Source organism: Dipodomys merriami, unplaced genomic scaffold (genome assembly GCF_024711535.1).
Source record: "Dipodomys merriami isolate MVZ:Mamm:240054 unplaced genomic scaffold, mDipMer1.0.p SCAF_10, whole genome shotgun sequence".
NCBI classification, from domain to species: Eukaryota; Metazoa; Chordata; class Mammalia; order Rodentia; family Heteromyidae; genus Dipodomys; species Dipodomys merriami.
The window spans coordinates 38,104,188-38,124,092 of record NW_027202271.1 but is presented as its reverse complement, the minus strand read 5'-3'; the positions used below and the strand labels follow the sequence as shown (position 1 = coordinate 38,124,092).

The window sequence follows — 19,905 nt, the reverse complement described above, 5'->3', positions numbered from 1 at the left end:
ACCTTGTAAAAGATCATCATGTTTGTGCCAATCCTTCCGTGTTGTGGTTGGCCTGGAGTTAGAGGCCAAGTTTTATTGAGGGACAAGAGAACACACACAACATGTTTTCAAATGCTCCCAGCATTGGTGCTCCAAGATGTCCACAGTATGAAAGCATAGGAAACCTGCACAGAGAGGGCAGCATAGATTCCTTCTCACTACTGACCAGGTACTTGTACTGGTACAGGCATCAGCCTACTTGCTGGGAAATGCAGGAAGAACAAAGCCTCTGCCATCATGAAATTCTCAGTCAAAAAAGGAAAACAGACCAAAAGAACACATAGGAAGCTAAGGGACAATCTGCAGTGATCCCTGCCAGAGAAAAAGCATACAAGAGAAAAGATAAGATTGTTTGCCTTGAGACACAAAGAAACACTGATACAAAGTGCTATGCAAGCAAGGATTGAAAGCAATGCCCAGGCATGCCAACTACACGGCAGTAGGAGGAAAGTGTGGTGTAAAAACCTTGAGGAAGATTTTTGTTTATGCCTGGGAATAGCAAGGTCAAGCAGATTATTGTCTGGGTAACCTGGCGGGAAGAAACGAATTCTTTATCTAAACTCATTCTGTATATACAAATTCCTAGAATGCAAACAAGTTAGCAGGTTGTGTGTGGGCCAAGCAGCATTTTAAGTTTTTTGTGTGTATTGTTAAATTCCCATAACAAACCCACTGAGGTAATTATTATTAATGCCTTTACCAACTGGGAAAATACAGCTTAGGAATATTAAACAATATTCTGAAGGTCTCAGAGCCAGAATTAAGGGAGGCCTCAATTAGGACCAAAGCCATTTGATTCTAGAGTCTGTATTGCTAAGCTGCATTGCCTACCAAGGCAACATGTGTGCATGACATTGATTTAAAGCATTCACAGTACACATTTCTTTTCCTAAACAGGCATTGCCATGAGCTATGCTATCCACAGCAATACCTACTACATGGATAACCTATATCTTATGTATTTGGGAAGGCACACCACAAATACTCCTCAGGTCATGCTGAAAATAGATAGTTCTTTTGGCTTTCAGATCATGAAAAGAATACCATATTGCCTAGATATACAACAAATATCATATTATTACTGAACAAAGAGTGATTAAGACATACTTTTGAGATATAGTACAAAGCCTGGCTAAGTTATGATTGCTTTTTTTAAAAAATTATTATTAACTTCAAGTAGTTATACAAAGGAATTGTAATTTAATAAAGAAGTTTGTGAATACAAGATATTTTGATCAATGTCACCCCTTTCTTTCAACATCCTTCCCCTCCACAAATTATAACAACATCAAATACAGTGAAAGTAGGGTTATACTGTGGGGGAGGGACATACAAAGCAACAAAGAAATAATCTTATAAATGTGTTAGAAACAATCACATGAAAGAAAAAAAACATTTGAATACATATCTTAGGGTTCATTTCCCTAACATCACCTTATCTGACCTTTTCTGCTTGACTCAGATGTATACTAGTTATTGCAGATAAGGAAAACCATGGGACCTATGTTTCTTTGGGCCTGGCTTACTTCACTTAATATAATTTTTTCCAAGTCTTTCCATTTCCTAACAAATGGGGCAATGTCATTCTTTCTGATGGAGGCATAGAATTCCATTGTGTATATATACCACATTTTCTTGATCCATTCATCTACTGAGGGGCATCTGGGTTGGTTCCATATCTTAACTATGGTAAATAATACTGCAATAAACATAGTCGTGCTGGTAGCTTTATTGTGGTCTTGTTTGTGAACATTTGGGTAAATGCCCAAAAGTGGGATTGCTAGGTCATAGGGAGCTCTATGTGGAGTCTTTTGAGGAACATTCATACTGCTTTCCAAAGTGGTTGAACAAGTTTACACTCCCACCAACAATGCAGTAAGGTTCCCTTCTATCCACATCCCCTCCAGCATCTGTTGTTATTAGAGTTCTTGATTTTTGCCATTCTAACTGGAGTGAGGTGATATCTCAATGTTTTGATTTGCATTTCTTTTATGGATAGGGAGGTTGAGCATTTCTGCATGTGTCTATTGGCCATCCTTCTTTCCTCTTCAGAGAAGTTTCTAGCCCACTTATTTATTGGGCAGTTGTTTCTTTGAGGATTAGTTGTTGGGGGATTTAATTTTTTGAGTTCCAGGTATATTTTAGATATGAGACCCTTGTCCATTGTCTGGCTCGTGAAGATCTTCTCCCAATCCATGGGTTTTCTATTGATCTTGCTAGCTATGTCCTTTGCCATGCAGAAGCTCTGCAATTTCATGCAACCCCATTTGTCCAATCTTTCTTTGATTTGTTGTGTTTCTGGGTCTCTATTAAGAAAATTTCGGCCTGTGCCAAGGAGACCTAGGGCTTCTCCTATTCTATCCTGTAATGTTTTCAGAGTGTCTGCTTTGACTCAGAACAATAAAAGACCCCAAATAGCAAAAATGATCCTCAACAGAAAGAACAGTGCTGGAGGAATATCAATACCAAATTTCAAACTCTACTATAAAGCCATAGTAATCAAAACAGCTTGGTACTGGCACAAGAACAGACCTCAGGACCAATGGAATAGAATTGAAAACCCTTTCAACATTCTTTACCCATCCCTCCAATACCCACTCCTTCCTTCACTCCTCTTAATTTTGTAGGGTATACATTGGATTGTTGTCTGCACTCTTCTCGTCTCCTCTTCATTTGTCTACTCCTCTACTCTTGATGACACCCCACTGGTTTCCAGTAGCCACTTCCTGGTATTTTGTTTTGCTGATCTTTGATATTAGTTTTTTAAGGAATTATGCTACTGAAGATCTCCCTTGAATCTACCATAATTATCTTCTATGTTTATTTGGTGATGGTCTTGGGGCTTGATGTCAGGGCTTGAGCACTATGCCTGGGTTTTTTGCTCAAGGATAATGCTTTACCACTTGAGCCAAAGCTTCATTTCTGGCTTTTTGGTGGTTAAATGTAACAGGTTCAACAGCTTTTCCTGTCTGGGCTGGCTTTGAACCATGATTTTCAGATCTCAGCCTCCTGAGTAGCTAGGATAAGTGCCAGGCTTAGTTAGGGATATTTCTAAAGACATATTACTAAACAACCTAGTGTGTGTGTGTGTGTGTGTGTGTGTGTGTGTCTGTGTCTGTGTGTGTCTGTGTCTGTGTGTGTCTGTCTGTATGTGTGTGTCTGTGTCTGTGTGTGTGTGCATGTATTTGTGATCTAGACTAAGTCAAGGTTCATACAGTTACATGACCAGTATACCAAAATATGTAGTTCAGATAGAATTTCACAAATTGCAATGATAAATTGCATTTATTGTGATACTTCTGTGACAGTGTGAAACAATGTTTGTACTAATTTGTCTCATCCACTGGCCATCACTAAGGAATTCTCTCTTGTTCTGAACCCACCACAAATGCTCAGGTGGAGAAGCTTTCTAGACATCTTAAATGATACAGCGTACATATACTTAAGAAAGCAATAAATTTCTTTTAAAGCACAGATGAAAATTCAAACTGAGTTTTATAAAGAACTTATCTTTATGGCATGTTCATGCTATAGCTTCTAGTACATAAATACCATCATATTTGGAAATTTCCGTTTACTTATATGAGAGAATGACTAAGTCCAGACAGACTACTAGTAAGAAATGAAAGTATTATCAATCTGAATTAGTAATAAAATGTTTTGATGTAATTTATAATAAAACTTCATGAAAACTTCATTAAAATCTATGATCAATTAAGCAAATTTATAAGTAGATTATTTTTACAGCTTAGGGAAAGAATAAGATGAATTAAAAGGTGAGCTCTATTGTTTATTTTCTATTTAGAGAATATTTTAATTCTTACACACTGGATATGCAACTATGTGAATATAGACATCTGTTCCAGGGACTAAATTAATTGATTCTGTTGAATAGCACATCTCCAAACAATGATTAATACATAAATAACCAGGACAATTTAGTCCATGACATTTTAAACAAGAATTAGTCCTAAACTTCAATTGTTGGTTATTGAATTTTGATATTCTTACAAAAGAATTTATTCTTTCTGATGGAATCATAAAATTACATTGTGTATATATACAATATTTTCTTCATTCATTCATCAACTGAGGGGCATCTGAGTTGGTTCCATATCTTAGCTATGGCAAATAATAGTGCAGTGAACAAAGTTGTGTTGGGTAAATGTCCAAGAGTAGTATTGCTAGGTCATAGGGAAATTCTATCTTTATTTTTTTGAGGAACCTCCATACTGCTTTCCAGAGTCATTGAACCAGTTTAATATATGTCTAGGATAGTCCTAGCAAAGGATCACAATAGCTCAATAGCTACATACATATGAGCATATAAGATGATGCCAATTGAAATGAACTCCAAGATATGGAAACAAGAGGATTTTCTTTGTTGTTGTTTTTAATGTACTGTGTGAAGTTATTTCTTTTTTTCTTTCGTTGCTCCCCGCTTTGGTTTATTCCCTGTTGTCACTGTATTTAATTTTGGTACCCTGTGTCTTGTATATATGTTTATCTGATTTGGGGAAGAGAAGGGGAACAACAAAATGGCGAAACAAAGGACAAAGGGTGAACCAATGCAACAATGATACTCATAAGACAATATGTTAGAAATGAACTTTACAACTTGGTAGGGGAATTGGGGAAGACAGAAAGTGAGAGAAAAATGAGAGGGGTAAACAATGTTTAATTTAAAAAAGTACTCATTACCTTACTTATGTAACTGTAACCCCTCTGTCCATCACCTTGACAATAAAATTAAATTAAAAATAAAAGAATTCATGAATTAACACAGGATCCAAAACCAGACTGGATTTTCTGGCTGTGTCATTACCTTGTAAGTCTTTGAGTAAGTTACCCTATCTGATTTTCCACATATTTTAAAATGGGGTAGAACTCAATTTTTTTTGAAAGCTTTAATTAAAATCCATAATCATCTTCTTCAGTCTCCTAAGTACTGGATTTATACAAGTAAACCAAGACTGCTGGCTGAGAACTTAAATTTTAATGTTTGCATAGTACAGGTGCGGTTAGGCTGACATTCCTTAAACAATATTATTTTCTGTTATAAGAATATAATGTTTATTTTTTTACAATTTATAAAGATAAAAATATTTAGGTAAGAGTTCACACAATGTATACATGGAGAAATGTAGGGCTTTAGTACTGTCATTAATGCATAATGCCTAATTTACTTTCTCAGTGTTATTATTTTAGTTTATGTGAATCTTCCCTTTTTAAACTAATTCAAATGTAACAATAATAGAATTAAAGCAATGATATGGCACTATAATACACTGGGTATAATCCATCATCTGTTATTTATTAAAGTTTTATATAAAAAGCTTTCTAGCTATAGGAAATGTTTGGGAGTTATGTATCAATTAGCATACTGGAAAATACGATGATAATGTTATATTACACAATAAAGGAAAGACTAAGCATATGCAGATGTTTCTAGTAGATTCCCAAGACTAATTATACAATCCTTTTTGGGTAGCAACACAGTCTTTTCTTCAAAACCTGAGGAATTTATTGTTCTCAGCACTAGCCTAAGAAAACTTAAAAAAAATGAGAGAGTAACATAGAGAAAGACGTCGGTAAGGTTTTCTCTTTCTTGCTATTGTTTCTGACATATTTATAAGATATTTCTTTGTTGCTTTGTATGTCCCTCCCCCATGGTATAATCTCTGTTTTCACTGTACTTGATGTAGGTATAATTTGTGTAGGGGGAGGCAGACCCATTGCAACAATGAGATGTACAAGACATCATGTCGAAAAACGGGGTAAGGGGAGGTGTGGAGATGGGAAGGGATAGGAAGGGGAAACAACAGAGGAGGCAACAATGCTTGATAAGAAATGTACTCATTACCTTGCCCATGTAATTGTAACCTCTTTGTATTTTCACAATAAAAAAAAAATTAGGATTCTAAATAGGCATCCCTTTCTCCTATAAGAAAATTGATGAATTGAAATAGATGTCTACAAATAAGGCTTTGTTATGTAAGTAGAGGTACAGAAATGCACTTTAAGTCACTTTGCACTTCTAATATGTGCAAATTAAATATTTAAATTACCAGATACACATTTTCATTATTCCATATATCATTTTAGTAGCATATCATTCTAATAGAAGTATACCATGTATATTAGTGACTATTTATGGTTGCAGGTCTGAATTGTTGATAGATTGATAGCATACTATTGCTTAGAAGTGAGAACATAAGCGATTACAATAGATGAAAGAGATGATTATAAAAATTAACAATGTAACTCCTTGGGGAAAGATATTGATTGGTTTTATAAATCTTTATTTTATAAAGGATGAAATAAACACGTTTCTGAAATTATAGTGTTAAAAGTACTACATGTTTAAATAAATAATTTGTCCTAAACTAAATTAGTATGTATTAAGAATTTTCGTGTTTGTTTTAGGATTTTTATCAGGGTTTTTATATAAACACATGAAATTACAAATGCAATTTAAAACAAAATCCTAGGACAAGCACATTTATCTCTCTCCAATGATTAAAGCCTTAAGTAGTCATCATAGATGGTTGGTACAAAGTAACTTAGCTCAATGAAAAACAAAAGCAATGAATGGAGTAAGTAGCCATAATCTTTTACATCTATCCATTGCAGAACTTGCTGAGGTCTATAATCTCACACTATGAAAAGCAAGGTTGATCATCTCTTCCTATGATTTTAGTAATTAATTTTTTGGTAGTTAGGAATGATTGAAAGAAACTCATATATATTATTTGGTACATCATCCCAACAAATCTCTTGAAAATTGCCTTACTCTGTAAAATTCAGCATTTTCCAAAGCTAAGCAAGTTACTTTAGAAATGAAACCAATTTAGTGATTAAGTGACCATTTCAAATTCTTTCTTGTCAGAACATCTCTAATGGCAGCACATTTGCTCTTTATAACTTGCCATTTATACTTCACAAAGGAAATGTGCATATGTTGTAAAGCTCCATTTCTACAAGTTATTCTTAGCAGAGATCATTTTAAAAAAGTAGTGCAAAAAATAGATATGAAAACCACAGAGGATGGGAGAATTGTTCAAATTTAAAAGTCCAATATTTAAGGGATCCAATTCTCTGCAGTTTTAATTTTGTGATATTACCATCATGCAGAATCAGTCATTGAAGTATACTTGATAACTAAGGGAAGAATAGCTGTTGACAAAACAAGGACAAAAAGTATTTTGTGCTGCATATATGTCATAGTCTTCCTTTAAAAAAAGTAGCTCTCTCAGTTTTCCAAGAATGCTGCAAACACATCTTTAATCAGATCCTTCTCAAGTAATGAAAGAGAAACTGTTGCTATTGGTATTTTCTAAATGACAAGAAATTTATCATAACCATGAAGTCTAGAACAGTCATATAGGAGGACACATTGTTCTTGGGCAAACAACACACAGGCTCTTTCAAATGCCTTTTTGTCTCATCTTTAAGCCTTGGCTTCATCATGCATGATCCAGTTGTAGCAAAGGTCCTGCTAAGTCAGAGGAGCCAGAATTGTTCCACTCTTGATCTTCATAATCTAGGATCTCATCAGAATTCTCATCCTCCACCTTTGATATAAGAGCACCTGGCTTTCTCTCAGCAATAATTCTGGTAAGTCATTTTATAAAACAATCCTATTATACATGATATCTTCCAAACATTTCCTATCCTCAAGTTACTTTAATTCATTGGCCTGAGATACCTGTAAAAAGAGATAGAAATTTCCATATATGCATATTGGGATCCATCCCCAGTCATTCATTGCCTTTTTCTCCTACATCTCCCTAGCAGGTTCCTTTGAACTTCCATGACCTTGATTTGTGACACTGATTAAGATGCAATATATTCATCAATTGACATGTTGACCCCTTTGTACAACTACTTAAAGATTACCCCCTTTAAAAAGTCCTTTCTGACATGCACTTTTTCAAGTTTCTTTAACCAACTTGTATGTCAAATTAGCATATATTTGGAACAGCATTTCCAGAACTTTGTCATTGTAAATCCACAGGGGTTGTGTTATATTTGGAACCAGACCAGAATTTTCTAACACAAAAGTGTTGATGCCTATCACAACAGTTTTAAATGAAGTCTTCCATTCACTAAGCAAAAAAATCATAGCTACACACTCATGATTAACACACTATATTATCTACCATAGCTAAGTTATGGAGTCATTCCAGGGGTGTATCAACATAGGACAAGATAAAGAAAATGTGATAGATGTATACAACATGGAGTATTGTTCATCTATAAAGAATAAAATCACAATCTTTACTAGAAAATACATGGACCTGGAGATTATCATGTTAAACAAAATAAGCCAGGCTATGGAAGACAAATATGTCATGTTTTCTCTTTCATATGAGAAATCTACACCTACAATGAAAGGAGAAATTGGAGGGGACTGGTGGGAGGAATAGGAAAGTGAATAATATATCATATGTACATACACATATTAAAACCTCATGAGATCATTATTTTGCAATTAATTATGCTAATAAAAATAAAATCTTCCCTTTCTGCTTTAAAACATGTTAGAATGTAGTTTGTTTTTTTCTATTTAACATAGACTTTCAACTTTCCAGGATCTACTCAACTTGTTTTTAGAATTAAAGTATAATTCATCTGGAGACATAAACTAGGGTCCAAATAGATAACAAAGAGAAATAGAAGAAGAAAGGCAAGGAAACAGAAAAAGAGATGGTAGAACATTACTGGATGATTCCCACAGGGAGAGAAGAGACAATGTAAGCAGCTCTCTGTTACTCTTTCAGTGTGTGTTTAGAGGGAGGGAAAAAAATTCTGCAAGCTCTGTCACAGATCAAAAGCATAAATATCTACAAGATTATAGAAACAGTGGAGGCATGCTATGGAAATAAGCAAAAAGTATTTGTGAGGGATGTGGTGAGTGAGTTGGGAAGGAACAGGGCCTGTGCAGGTGGCATTCAGTCTCCCGCCTGGAGACTCCAGGTGGGAATGTGGTCAGTGTGGTTACAAATGTTGAATTTTCAAAGAAACCAGGAATTGAATTCTCTGGAGAGGAGACTAAAAGTAATATTAGTGTGTGGTCTCCCAATTCAAACAACTACAGCTTTAACTCTATACAAAGAGTACCCCCAACAAAGCAATTGTGAATCTACATAAACATGCTGAAAATTCAGAGAATATAATTAAGTGAAATTTCCCAAAGGTTCTGATGTTCCTTAAACTACAACACTTGTGATGATTTCCTTCATAGCCAAGAGCCACTTAAGATTCTACCCATCTCCTACCTCCTCTGATCTTTTCGGCTGAGTCTAACAACACATATATACTCATACCCAGTGCAGATGTATGTATTTTTTAAATAATGCTTTTAAGAAATTCCATGGGGATTGTGATTCACAATAATACTGAGAGGGTAGAAGAACTGAAAAATTTAGCATAGTTCAACCCAAATCTCTTGCCCCAGTTGGGGCTGCCATTTGCCCACAGCAACAGTAAACAAATGGGCTGTTCTAACCATCCTTGTCTTCTAAGCTTGAGACTTAGAAAATCTGATAAACAGAAGAAGCACAGTAACCACTTCAGAAATGCAAGTTTGTTCTGGTTTGCCAAACACTTTCAAAATACAGCACAAAACAAAGCAACTAAAATGTAAGCAGAAGAGAATGCACCAGAAACCAGACTTTCAATTTGTTATAAGAAAAGTAGGGCAGCATGTAAATTATTTAGAAAAGAGTTCTACAGTGGTGAGGAGTTTGAAGACAAATATGGATGAGCTGAGATTAAATTTATTCCCGGCATAACTGAAACTCTCGGAGAAATAAGCCTTTATCTTGTTGAAATGAGACAAGAATAATTTAATGTTTCATTTCTCCTGATTCTCCATAATATGAGCTTCATAAAACCTCCTTATGAACAAATGTACAAGTAAGACTTTGGTGGCTAAATTTGGCAAATAAATATAAACAAATAAACGTAAGTTCAAAGACCTTATTACAGTGCTATCCTGTTGATTTTTAACACTAAATAAAATACAGAGGAAAAGTAATAACAATTTCTCCCTTGATTAGAGCCTAGTTTTTCTGTTTGTCAACTTAACCTTTGCTCCATTCTTTTAATCAAAAAAAGGTACAGATGTGTTTGAAATTGAAAAACTATAAATGTAGGAAGAATGGGAGATGTATGTACAGTATGAAAATACATTTTCCTCATATATTCAACCTAGTGATTTGGGGAGCCATATATTATTAATACACAAAAGTCCAAAAGACATGTGGTATGTAATTTTCCCACATCACAGAAGCTTGTGGAAAGTTTTGAGTGAGCCATATGGTTCCTCCAGCATTTACAAGCCGAAATATGGTTTAACTGTTTCCCAGACAAATTATTATTAACTCTGTCATCTTTTCCCCAACAAAATGATGATCTCAATAATTTTCTTTTTAAAAAAACCCTTATATGGTCAAATATGAAGCTGTCCTGTTTAACTTAATTTCAGTCTCTTGTTCTAATTACGGTAGAAAAATATGGTAGAAAAAAAAGAGAAAAACATATCCCCCAAGATATTTTATTTTTCTTCTATCAGAACAACCCCAATACTGGTTCTCTACCATTTCTCTCCAGATTCTACTGTTGGTAGATATTTTTGCTCAACGTTCATTTTCCTACAACCATGTTTACCATAAGAAGAGGAGTCTAAATTGGGAGTGATATATGTAGTAGAATATGCAGATTACCATGCCCAACTGCACCTTAGCATAATGAGGACATTTCTTTGCATTTTTTTCCTGCCATATTTCAAGATCTGATTTTTTGATATGAGATCACTGCCAAAGTGAACAAATATATAGCACTGGCTTTGATTTTATAATAAGGTTCTGAAATTATTTATGTCTTAGATGCCTGTAGGAAAGTTAAAATGCACAAGTGAAGACTTTTTTCCTTCTAAGTGGTCCTAGGGATATAGTTCCCTTTAATTAATAGATAATGACTTCACATGTAGAATACTTTTAGAATAGTATACAAACTAGAAGTGTAAGGTGTGAGTAAAACATCTACCACATATATCCGAACAGAATTTCTATTAGCACCATTCTTCAATGTCATGTCTCTGTCCTGCTTCCTGACAGAAAGACCCCAGAGATACTTAGAACAGACAGCCTAATTTTCCATTCAGAATTTGCCAAGTACAAATGTAAGACTTTCTTCTAGAGGTAAGCACACACCTCTGATAACCCTATGTCTGTTAACAGTATTTCATTTTTCAATTCTACCTAAATTCAAAACTTGAAAGCACTTAACGGTGACCATCTAATATCCCATCAAATAACTTATGTCTTACTTTTCCTATGGGTTGTTTCTATTCTATTCTGTATCTGTAATTTTACTTTCTACTCCCTTATGCCTTTAAAGTTATAATAGTAGTATGTTTGCTTTACCCAAAGTTATTTTTCCTGATTCTACTTCCTGAACACAATATACATTTTTCACTGCCTCCTAAAAATGGCCATCCTAAGTTTCTACGTTCCTTATGCCATTCCACTTCACGAAATTCTGGAATGCAAACTTCTAATGGTTTGTGTGATATTCGATGCATTTTTTCTGGTTTTAGGTCAGTTTCCAGTCTAATCTTCCCCAACACTTCCCCCTGCTCTTATTTATGCCTAGGCCTCCACCTGCCAAATTTTTCCTTGTTCCCTCCTGCTAAAATCTTCACGTACAAATAGTCTATCATTTCAAACTTCCTTAAGCTTGCCAACTGTGACTCAATGCCTATCAGATCAGTCCAGCTGAAAGCAATTTCTCCTGTGCACTTTATTAGCACGCAGCTTAGATCTCTCACAAAGCCCTTATTAGATAGCATTATTTACCACCCTATGTGTAAGGATCGGGATTTACGTGTCCTTTCCTCCCCTCCTTCCCCATACTAAATTGTGTCTTTCTCATGGTCAGTTAATTTTTCATAACTTTGAAATCCTACTGCACTTGGCATTCAGCCTGCAATATATAAAGCTGCAACTTGACTTAAAAAATAAGTTAAATGAGGTCAAACTATATATATATCCAGAATAGGACAAGATCTGATCACTAATACTATGTTCTTCTGACTTCACAGTTAATAAACAGTTAAGTAAAAGCAGGTGACCATGCATTATGCAAATTTCTTATTCTTCATATTTATAAAAAACTAAAAATTAGTAAGTGAATGCAGAATTGGGCTTAATTCCCATGGGAAACACAAGGCAGTTTTATTGAACTGTTCCTTCTAGCTAGTCCTCAGGAGTCAGCACTTTCTGGTATCTACAGTGAAAGGAGAAAATGGATAAAAATTGTCTTTACATAGAAACCTGCACAGATGATGCACAAAATGAAAAAGAAAACACAAAAATACAGTTTCGTGTGAACTTTATCCACCTATAGACATATGCACTCATTACCTTATGTATGTAACTGTAACTTCTCTGTACATCACCTTGACAATAAAATAAAATTTTCAAAAAAGAAGTGTTTTAATCTGATATCCAGTCTGATAGCAACCACCCCTCAAAATCAACTCAGTAAGATTTTTTAAATAAGTAGACTGATTATTGTATAAATCCACTTTGACTATTTACTGGAAATCAAAACACACTGTTCTATTCACTTCAGTACATGATAACATCTTAAACTTCACTGAAGAAATGTCAATACAAAAATTAAAAAATGAATAATTTAGAATTCTTTTCTTTTTCTTTTTCTTTGGGGGGGGGGTCCAGTCTTGGGGCCTGACCTCTGGGCCTGGGCGCTGTCCCCCAGCTCTTCACCTCAAGGGTAGTGCTCTACCACTTGAGCCACAGCGCACTTCCGTTTTGTTTTCTTTTTCTGCTTATGTGGTGCTGAGGAATTGAACCCAGGGCTTCATGCATGCAAGGCAAGCACTCTACCACTGAGCCACCTTCCCAGCCCCTAGAATTCTTTTCTTATCTAAGTATCTGATCATTGCAATTCTCATATGTCAAATAATTTAAGCATTCAACGAATTCAGAATAAATCAATTAAATAAATTTCCAACTAGAATAGCAGAATCTTTTGCAGAATAGATATGACAAACTCAATATGGAACATTTTGAAGAAATGGAATCGGTACTTTATTAAAAAATGAACAATATCTCATAAATGAACATTTATCTTTTTGATATGACAGTGATGAACACTAATACACAGAAGTTTCAGCCATATCTTTCAGTTGTACAACTGTAATCTAACAGGTGTACTGCTAAAAGACTATTATCCCCAACCCCAGACAACACCTGAACAATTATAGCGTTCAGGCCAATAGCAGGCCAATAGAAAGAATAACATCTATTATGAGAAAATAGGAAAAAAGACAACAAGAGTATTTAGAGGGGAAATGTACACAAAGGTCTTTTTGCTACCCTCTCTTATAAGCAGGTGACTGAAATTATAGCTATGGGACAGAAATAAGCAAGAATGTTTTCAAGAACAAAGAGAATAAACAGTGAGATATATGGAAGGTGGTTGCTTTAATTCAGATCAAATGCATATCCCTAATAAATGATAGTCTATAGTTTAAATAGGTTTTCTGCTTCATAATAAAATCTTATAATATGGTTATGGCTTATTAATTTGATCTACCTAAGGTATCACTTTGCCCTTATTCACACCTTACTTAACTACAATACTGAATTGAAAATCAAAACACAATTATAAAGCAGATTGCTTAAAAACACATCTGTTGATCCAGTGATTATAACATTATTCACTGATTGTTAAATATGAACTTTATAGTCTATCCAACTTCAAAAAATACCTCTTGTTGTCAGATAGGGAATATATCATTTAAATAATGCCTTTCAAATATAATCTATACCATATTTATGAAGAAACATTTTGGGATCTAAGCAAAAGAAAATAGCTTTGGATTGAAGATTAAACATTGATTTTATGATTTGGTTTGTCATTCAAAATAAACAACCTCGTAAGTCAGACTGCATGCTGTGGTGCCTGAATGCCTTTTTAATTTTTAGAGTAAGGCACATAGAGCTGTTTTCTTATTAATCCATTATATTGAGCTGAAAGGTTTCATTTAATCACATAACAAACATTAAAGTGACACCAAAGTAACCCATATTGGATGAACAAAGGTTAAACTTAATTATCATGTATTATGCATACTTAAAGCATTAATCAATGTAATGGGATCAGAAAAGAAAGAAAAACAAAAACTCTGTTCTCTGTTCTCTTCAATAAAATTACAATACCAAGTTTAAGACATCAAGTTCAATCTTTCTATCAGAAATATTGCACCAAAGTGCCCATCTTGAGCATTTACAAAGCTGTACCTCCTACACTTCCTAACCCCCCATACTTTGCTTTATTTTTCTCCAAATCATTCACCACTGAAATACAAGGCACTTTATTTATTTGCTTAAGTTCTCTCACTTTAGATCAGATTATAAACTCCTAACAGACATTCATAACCATTTCATTCACTGTTGCATATCCAGTGTCTAGTACTTAGTAAATATTTACTGAGAAAATACAAAAGCAGACACTTAGTATGTTGGTTTCTCACATCTCTGGCTTTTATCTCCTCTTTATAACATGGTCATTTTTTTTCCATCAAGCTTTTTGTTATGCACATGGTAGCCAATGTGATTTCGTATAGTTGTGAAAGTTGTGTTGCTGGGTGACTTACGAACTTCTCTAAATTTCAGTACAATGAGGCTCACAAAAATATCTGTGAGTAGTGGGGGATGGATAAGAAATTCACCTGAAGTACTTACTAAAGTTAGTGAAACATAGTAAGTATTCAAATATTGTAGTGGCCATTGTTTTTTATCATGACGGTTATTATTTTCTTGTGTTGCAAATAGCTCACCAATTCTTGAAACATAACTAACACTAATGGGCTCAGAAGAGTCACTATACTATATGATACCTCAGAAGGCTGAGAATTTTATTTACAGGAAATTGAGATCAGAGATGTGGAATGGTCAGTCATTCTGTAACTTTCTTCTTCCTGTTTCTGCTGAGGCAGATCTTAAGAGACCTTCCTTTTTATCTCGGACAACAAAGGACACAGAGGAGAATTTGGGAAAACAGGCTTTAAGTGCCTCCTAATTTATTACCACTATATAATACATTTTTGCCTTCAAATCATATTTATACACAATTGGCCATAAAAATACTTTCCCTGTTTCTTTGAGTCTTCAAATTTTTGAAGATTCTTTTGTCATGTAAAACTTAAATTGATAAACTTGCAGTGATATTACATTGTGTTTTGTCAAAGGGAGAACACCAAACCCATTACTTCTTCCTTACAAATAAAACTGGGGAGTGTTTAGATTTACAGCTAAGTTTACTGTAATGAATCTTATGGATTTTTTTTAAAGCTACTTCCCATGCAGGTCTATTATCAGAGAGCATCAATCCCCACTTCTGTGCTTCCAGAAGACTTCATATATCTCTGTGGGAATTGCCACACTCTATTTCAAGTAGTTGACTGTGCTCAATTTCTTTGTTTGAGGGTATGGAATCCCTGCATCCTATCAAAAGGCATGAGAGATGCCTGTGCAATAGATGAGGTACTATAAAAGAACAAGACTGATTGCATTGCTTGTACTCACTTCTCATATGAACTTTCATTACTGTTTCAAAATCACATTTCTCAATATGTAGTACAGAGCTGGTGAGCAGGTGAGAGTTTTGTGCTACAGAGCAACACAGAATGTATATGAGAATAAATTAAGCACACTGTAATACAATGATGCTTAGAAAATTGCTATAAAACCAGTTCTTACTGTATCATAAATAGACATTTTATTTCCATAGTAATGATCTAATATATATTCATCTTATTTTATGGAAGCACGACCACCCAGAGGAAACTTGTAACCAAATATTATTGATAAAGTTGAAAAGCAGTTATTAGCAAGGGGATTGAAGAGGAGGAAGGAGGCAAGTAGATCAAGGTTTCATTGGAAGTAAAAATGAAACCATACAATAACACACACTAATTTTCAAGTAACTAATCTTAAAATTCATCCAAACCCAAAGTATTTAGTAATGCTACAACGTATAAAAGTTTATGGTGTTTAACACAGGCTAGCAAATTGTAATTTTGCCTCTGAGAAAAGAAAGAATTTTTAGAGTGGTGGATTTTATGTTGTATACCCACTCTGTAGTGGGTATTCAAAAATCACCTTTACAATAAAGATTTTAAAAAATAAATAAAATATATAGTGGATGGGGAAAATCAGATTAAGAAGGAATTAAGAATAAAACTATCATGATCTGTCTATATCCTCAAACTATTAGATCCACTGGGCTTCGTATTCTGGACAATGCTTCTCATTAAGAAGGTACTTACATTAGGCCTTAGTCTTGCTGCTAAGTCATAATACTTCTCAGCTGCTTCATTGAGACTAGCCTGTCTGTTAAAAGAAAACAAATCCATGTTATTTATTTTAAATTTGCAAATAGGCAAACAATTTTAATACAGCAAAATAACATCATTAGCAGTATCTCAGCATAATCCTATTCAGTAGGTATGAGTATCTTAAATTTACATATTAGCAATTAGAATGTTATTCTCTTTCATTTGCTTGTTTCAATATAATGCCCTAGAAAAATGACATTTCAAAAGTTGCCAAAATTAATATTTGGTGTGCTATTTAGGAAAATTGTGTTTTCTGGATTTTAAAAATTCTTTGCTATCTAGAAAGGCATTATCTTTCTGATTTCAAGGAGAACTTTACATTTTATTAATCAACAGTTTTATATTAATAGCCATATATTTCTATACATGCATATGAATACATATATATTTATATCAACTAACAATGATGCAAGAAACAGTATTCCATAGGGCAGAATTTTCCTGTAAATAATTGCAACAGTAATGCTACTTCTTGACCACTGGATTTCTGTGTTTTCTGTTGATTCATGTCTTCTAGCTGATAGTGAATTTTTTAGTTCCTAGAGGTTTCAAACATGCAGTATGTTTTCTTGCTTAGAGCTAAACTCCAGAAGTGGCATAATTGACTTATGTAAATAAGATGCACACTGAGTTTTACAGGTACATTTATGTGCTGCCCTTTATTGCACTTCATCATGAAGACTAGGTTCAGCAAATTTGTTATCAGAAAAATCCTGACATTTGTCAAGGTGCTGAGCAAGCCCAGGCATTTAGTTGTCAAAATACCATGTTTTTTTTTCAAGTCTGCTTCAGAAGACCCTCACAGAAAACAGAAAGAGATATAAAGTTATTCCAAGGTTGATATGGAACTAGGTTGATCTGGAACCTAGTGAAAATATCTGAGTGGTAAAGAAGAAGTGCTACAGGGAAGTGTCCAATTCAATTTCACATGTATGAGTGTGATATGATAATCATGGTTAATGGCTGCAGGGCCTGCCTATAAAATGGAATAGGGCTCCTTTAAAGCTGTGATGTTAGCAAGCTTTTGGGACAAGAAAGCGACAGAGAAATTTGGAATAAAGAGAACACGAAAATTATCTTTTTCCACTAGAAAACCACATTTATGTTTTAAAAGAGAGTTAACTAGCCATATGTATAAAATTGAATTTGCACTTTGGTGAAGCCAAATAAAACCTATAAAGACATACCCCATGCAACCATATAAATTATAGGAATAACTGAAGATAAGGCATCTCTAGAGGACAGGACATATTTTTCTAATTTTTAAAGAAAAAATATTAAGAATCACTGCTATTTTTAATGGAGGTTATAAAGAAAGTAAAAACCCTTGACCTAAGGCTCTACTGGACCCATGACATATTACAATGTGTTGCTGCAATTTATATTCTCATAAATGTTAAAGTTCAATTTCAATATGTCAAGAAAAGTACTTTCGTCTGGTATGAACAGTAAAAATTCTCTCACTAGGGTATTTAATGAAGGTTCCCTCTACCGAATTATAGAATTGCTTTGCTTCAGATTCACTTGGCAATCTGAACGAGAATTCATTAGGTCATGCCCTGGAAGGGTTTTCTCCAGAGGAAAATGAAAGACAGGGAGGTAGGAAATTAGAGCCATTTAAGATTACAAAGAAGCATGCTACTTTGATGCAAAACCAACCAATAGATCCCTAACATGGAAAGGAGAGCTACTATTAATATTCATCTTTATGGACATTTAATTCATATAGTAGATAAGGATCTAAAAAGAAACTGTGGAATCCATTACATTAAATGCCTTTAAATAACAACTCAATTTCAAAAAGGTTTCCAACTCTCCTATTAATTGTTGTGTGTGTGTGTGTGTGTGTGTGTGTGTGTGTGTGTGTGTGTGTGTGTGTGTTTGGTCGGTCATGGGGCTTGAACTCTGGGCTTGGGCACTGTCCCTGCTCTCTTCAGCTCAAGGCGAGCATTCTACCACCTGAGCCACAAGGGCACTTCTGGTTTTCTAGCGGCGTATTGGAGGTAAGAGTCTCATGGACTTTCCTGCCTGGGCTGGCTTTGAACCGTGATCCTCAGATCTCAGCCTCCTGAGTAGATAGGATTACAGGCGTGAGCCACCGGTACCCAGTTTGGTTATAAATTTTAAAGACATTATATATTTGAATGGTTTAATGCCAAAGGAAATATTTGGCTTAAAAGACTTAATTTCTAAAGCTAGATATAGAAGTGATGATAAGGAAATGAAAAAAAGAACAGTAGTATTTCTTTTGTCATAACAACGAAAGTAAATTTTCAATACAGAACTTTGTTTTTACAACTAATTGTCTTTATTAAGCAGAAGACATTTTTGACAGTATATAGAACACCCCATGGAAAACAATCACAGCCCTGCACAGAATGTTTATAATTCTCTCGACAGTGAAGAAACCTCCTGAGGAAATGCCCAATATACATTTTGTGCAGCAAGGGTATTTCCCCCTCCCTGCTACTAGAAAACTTCTGGGAATACTTTAACATATTTTAATTGCTTATATGACTGAATTGCTAATTAAGATATGAAAAATGAGGATACCAGCAATATTTTGCTAGTTGTATATATAATTCTATTAAATATTGTAAGTACCTTCAATATGAGATTATGAAGGACTTACTGCAGAATTCATGTTCTCAAATGACTAGCATACACCTGTTTAAGCCAGCAGATAATATATACTTCCTTTGCCTGCTTACAGCCTTATTTTTGGAGTTATTTCTTTTTTTTTTTTTTTTTTTGGGTCCGGTCGTGGGGCCTGAACTGTGGGCCTGGGCACTGTCCCTCAGCTCTTCAGCTCAAGGCTAGCACTCTACCACTTGAGCCACAGCACCACTTCTGGCTTTTTTCTTTTTGCTTATGTGGTGCTGAGGAATCGAACCCAGGGCCTCAGGCATGCAAGGCAAGCACTCTACCACTGAGCCACCTTCCCAGCCCCTGGAGTTATTTCTTATACAAAAAAATTTTATAAATTCTCTCTCTAGTAATTTATTTTATTTACTATTTACAACCACTATGACACACTTGCCACTATTATTCACATTTTAAAGATAAGAAAAAAGGAACAAGATGCTTTCTTACTTCCTGCCATCTCTCATTTTTAAGAGATCAGTATGTGATATAGACAGAAACTACAAGACTTTCACAGATCCAATGGCAGACTTAGGCATGTGAAGAGGAACCAGTTGGTTCTGATAGGAGATTATCTATACCAGATGTAGACAACCTATCAGAACACTACAATGGGTGCAGAAGGGGAACTTCTCCCTCTTCAGGGTTAACAGTGAATCACTTATCTAGAGAGTAAAGATATAACCAGAATTCCATCAACAGAATGAATTGGAGATTCAGAGGGGGCTCCTTTGTCCTCACTAACTCTCATTCCTCACACACTGTGTGCATTCCTCTTCACACTTCTT

The 19,905-nt window shown here is 34.7% G+C and overlaps 1 protein-coding gene across 4 annotated transcripts in view; it reads right to left on the bottom strand.

Moving 5' to 3' along the window:
* Positions 1–19,905, bottom strand: part of Tmtc2 (transmembrane O-mannosyltransferase targeting cadherins 2) — a 352,627-nt gene that overhangs the window by 43,022 nt on the left and 289,700 nt on the right. For all 4 annotated transcript variants that reach the window (XM_069989321.1, XM_069989349.1, XM_069989340.1 and 1 more), the window contains exon 11: positions 16,406–16,469. In XM_069989321.1, coding sequence (XP_069845422.1) covers positions 16,406–16,469 — 64 coding nt within the window. The remainder of the gene's footprint in view (positions 1–16,405; positions 16,470–19,905) is intronic.